The sequence below is a fragment of the Protobothrops mucrosquamatus genome, unplaced genomic scaffold (genome assembly GCF_001527695.2).
Source record: "Protobothrops mucrosquamatus isolate PMUCROS unplaced genomic scaffold, P.Mucros_1.0 scaffold355, whole genome shotgun sequence".
Taxonomy (NCBI): Eukaryota; Metazoa; Chordata; class Lepidosauria; order Squamata; family Viperidae; genus Protobothrops; species Protobothrops mucrosquamatus.
The window spans coordinates 261,573-265,468 of NW_015386690.1; the positions used below are offsets into that span (position 1 = coordinate 261,573).

The following is a 3,896-nucleotide window of genomic DNA, read 5'->3' on the forward strand; positions in this document are numbered from 1 at the left end:
CACAAACTCCAGAAGCGGTCTCCATGTAGAAACAAAAGTACTTATATTCTTCTCTTTATGTTCTCAACGTCTTCCATCAAAGACTTTATTTTATTTGTCAATATTTTCCATCTGCAGAAGATGCAAAAACTGGAACAGGAATTCATGAAAACTGTGTTTAAAAAAATGTAGCTAAAGACTGACCCAGTGAAGATTTCATATTTTCCTTTCTTATAGGGTAACATGGATTTGACCAACTGTACGAGAGTGGTAGAGTTTATCCTGGTTGGATTGCCAAGAGTTTGGGGACTCGAAGGTTTGATGCATGCTAGCATCTTTCTGCTCTACCTCCTGTGTCTGATGGGCAATGGGCTCATCATTGTGGTGGTAATTCTGGACCACCATCTCCAGAAGCCCATGTATTTCTTCCTTAGCAACCTGTCTTGCATTGACATTGGACACACCACAGCCTTTATTCCTAAACTGCTGGTCAATTATGTCTCTGCAAACAATTCCATCTGCTTCTACTGCTGCATAACACAACTGTACTTCTACTTTCTCTTTGGGGTCACAGAATTTTTTATCATGACTTTGATATCCTTGGACAGGTACCTCGCTATCTGCTATCCCCTGAGGTATGGTACAATCATGACTTCTGGGGTCTGCCTTAAACTAGCAATAGGTGCCTGGTTGGGAGGTTTTTTCTCTATTCTTTGTCAGATAGTGATGATAGCAGAGCTACCCTACTGTACGTCCAATGTTATCAACCATTTCTACTGTGATGTGGGACCCGTGCTGAAGATTGCAGGGGGAGATATACAAGTCATTGAAGTGCTTGGTTTTCTACTTACGGTGGTTGTGATTATGTCCTCCTTGCTTTTCACCCTCATTTCTTACCTCTTCATCATTTCCACCATTCTCCAAATGCCTTCAACCACCAGACAGCAGAGGGCCTTTTCTACCTGTGCTTCCCACCTGATTGTAGTCTGCATTGTGTACGGGTCAGTCTTTTTTGTCTATTTAAGACCTACCGTCAAGAACTCGTCCTTCAGTAGGTTGAAGTCTGTCTCCATACTGTACACCATGGTCTCCCCGGTGCTAAATCCTTTCATTTACACCATTAGGAACAATGAAGTCAAGGAGGCAGTGAGGAAACTTTTAGAAAGAAAGGCTCCAGGTCTCCCAGATCTCTTAGCATAGCCTTTGTTGACAAGTGATGGAAAACTACTATGTCATCCTATTAGAAGCATCAAGCTTTGGAGCTTCAGAATCCATCTCCAAAGCAGATATTCTTTAACAAGTCTATCTTAACAAAGATGGAGAAAAACAGTGGCTAAACTGGTAGGTTACAAATGTCTATGGAGAGTCTCAGTCATCCAAGTCATGGTTGTCCCAAAGGTGCTTTTTCAAAGAGCAACTGGACTTTCTTTGTTTTTCCTTGAAGATGTTTCACTTCTCATCCAAGAAGCTTCAGTCAGAAGTGAAATGTCTTCAAAGAAAAACTCCAGTTGCCTCTTGAAAAAGTACCTTCAGTAGATTACCAATTTTCTTTTTTTAATGTGCAACTGTGTAATGATCACAGATTAAAAGGATTGGTGGGAAGCTCCTGTGATCTATTTATTACTTAGCATATGATGAGAACACAACAAATGAGAGGTAAACATGTACACAATCCATGTAATTATATACAATAGTTCTAAGGCAGTACGGAGTGGATTCATAACTTGATGTACAATTCAGCTACCCAGACAATCACCTGGTGTTGCTTCATGCAAGTCATTTAAGGAACCAGAAAATGCACATTGTGGGCAATATTGCACAATACATTTCAGTGTTTGCACTTGTGATCTATTATTGTAAATCATAAAACTAACAATTTTGTTGCGTGGTCATTAGCCACCAACTTGAAGTCACACTTTTGAATATAGTTCATTCTTGATTAAAGATATACTGCTCACAAAAATAAAGGGAACGCAAACCCCTTCAGTTCCATGGTAAAATGTTCCCTTTATTTTTTTGAGCAGTATATATTTCTATATAGTCTACAAAGTTCATTTAGTATCTGGATTACCTAATCTGGCAAAGACTGGAATCATGACCATTTTGATGAAGAAATGACAGCCTATTCTTTTCAAATTATATTTTAGTGAAAGATGTTCACTAGACTCAGAGGAAAAAAATCTTGTGATAAAAGAGTAGGACTTTTTTCTTATTGCCACGTGTTTGTGAGATGAGCCTAAATAGCACTGCCCTTTAGGTATTGATCAGGATTTTAGAATAACAGAATAACAGAGTTGGAAGGGACATTGGAGGTCTTCTAGTCCAACCCCTTGATCAAACAGGAGACCTTATACCATTTCAGACAAATGGCTGTCCAATCTCTTCTTAAAAGCCTCCAGGAATGGAACACCCACAACTTCTGGAGGCAAGCCATTCCACTGATTAATTGTTCTCATGTCAGGAAATTTCTCCTTAGTTCTAGGCTGGCTCTCTCCTTTTTTTTTTTTTTTTTTTTTTAATTTTTGAAACTTTTTATTTATAAAACAATTAAAAAAAACATTGGATTTGACGTGACATTCCAGTATATACATTCTTATCAGATTATACCATATTTTACAATCAATTCATTATCTCTACATATACATTAAATTTTATATACATTATCTATTCTAAAGTAACATACATTTCTATCTTAACATTCGTCTTTAATCCCAGCCCTCCTTTTCAAATTCCTCCAGCGGTAAAATTTATCCCAGGTTTCCAAAAAAATTGATCCACATTTATCTTTTAGTATCATTGTGAGCCTGTCCATTTCTGCACATGCTAATATTTTATGTATTAACTCTTCCTCTGTGGGAATTTCCTTACTCTTAGATGTTGGAATACTGCTATCATGTCATTCCTGGTCCTTCTTTTCATTAAACCTCATTAAATTCATACCATCATCAACCATTCTTTATATGTTTTAGCCTCCAGTCTCCTAATCATTTTTGTTGCTCTTCTCTGCATTCTTTCTAGAGTTTTAACATCTTTTTTACATCATGGTGACCAAAACTGGATGCAGTATTCCAAGTGTGGTCTTACCAATTATTATAAAGTGGTATTAACACTTCGTGTGATCTTGATTCTATCCCTCTGTTAATGCAGCCTAGGACTGCGTTGTTGGGCATTTTTGGCAGCTGCAGCACCAAAAGGACTGTGACCAGATGTGAAAAGGGAACTCATGATCTATTCAATTGTCTCCATCACTCACAGTAGCAGAGAAGCTTAATCTTCTGTTGTACTGGAGGGTTACAGAAAGAAATGGATTCTGGGTAAAACTGGGTGGATTAATTTAGCTTATACCACAAGTTCAAATACGTTTCTCAGAATAGTTCCTTGAAATTGGAGAGTCATGACTGTATATCTCCATTACAAAGCCTTTGCTTGCATCTTTCTTTGCTATCACATGTTCATAAATACTCAGATCTGATGCCTTGTTCCTTTTCTCATCTTTATATTTGAATTAGCTTCCTTAACCTGATGTCTTCCCAACAAGTTAGATAATTCCTCTTTTCATGTGAGCAAATCCTTCTTTCTTGAAAATCAGATCTGCGTTCATTGATGGGATTTTTTTCCCATTTTGGTTTATTTTATTCCCTCCTTTGCTATATTTATTTTATTTATTTATTTATTTATATTTGAATTTATATCCCGCCCTTCTCCCGTAGGACTCAGTGTGGCTGACAATCTATTTAAAATACATACAAAACAATACAAATTTAAAATTAATTAAAAGGAATATTAAATATTTGTCGAATTTAAAATATAATTAAAACCCCCCTAAAAATTACCCTAGGCCAGTCCTGCAAGCTGGAATAACCAAGTCTTGAGGGCGCGGCGAAAGGAAGGGAGATCAGGGATAACCCTGATCTCTG

The 3,896-nt window shown here is 37.2% G+C and overlaps 1 protein-coding gene across 1 annotated transcript; it reads left to right on the forward strand.

Moving 5' to 3' along the window:
• Positions 1-222: 222 nt before the first annotated feature.
• Positions 223-1,179, forward strand: LOC107287147 (olfactory receptor 6X1-like). The gene has a single exon (XM_015815614.1). The coding sequence runs from the start codon at positions 223-225 to the stop codon at positions 1,177-1,179; it is 957 nt and encodes a 318-aa protein (XP_015671100.1).
• Positions 1,180-3,896: the final 2,717 nt, after the last annotated feature.

Bases quoted from the DNA above. Each gene is read 5' to 3' on its own strand.
- LOC107287147 (XM_015815614.1), top strand. From the start codon at position 223: ATGGATTTGACCAACTGTACGAGAGTGGTAGAGTTTATCCTGGTTGGA.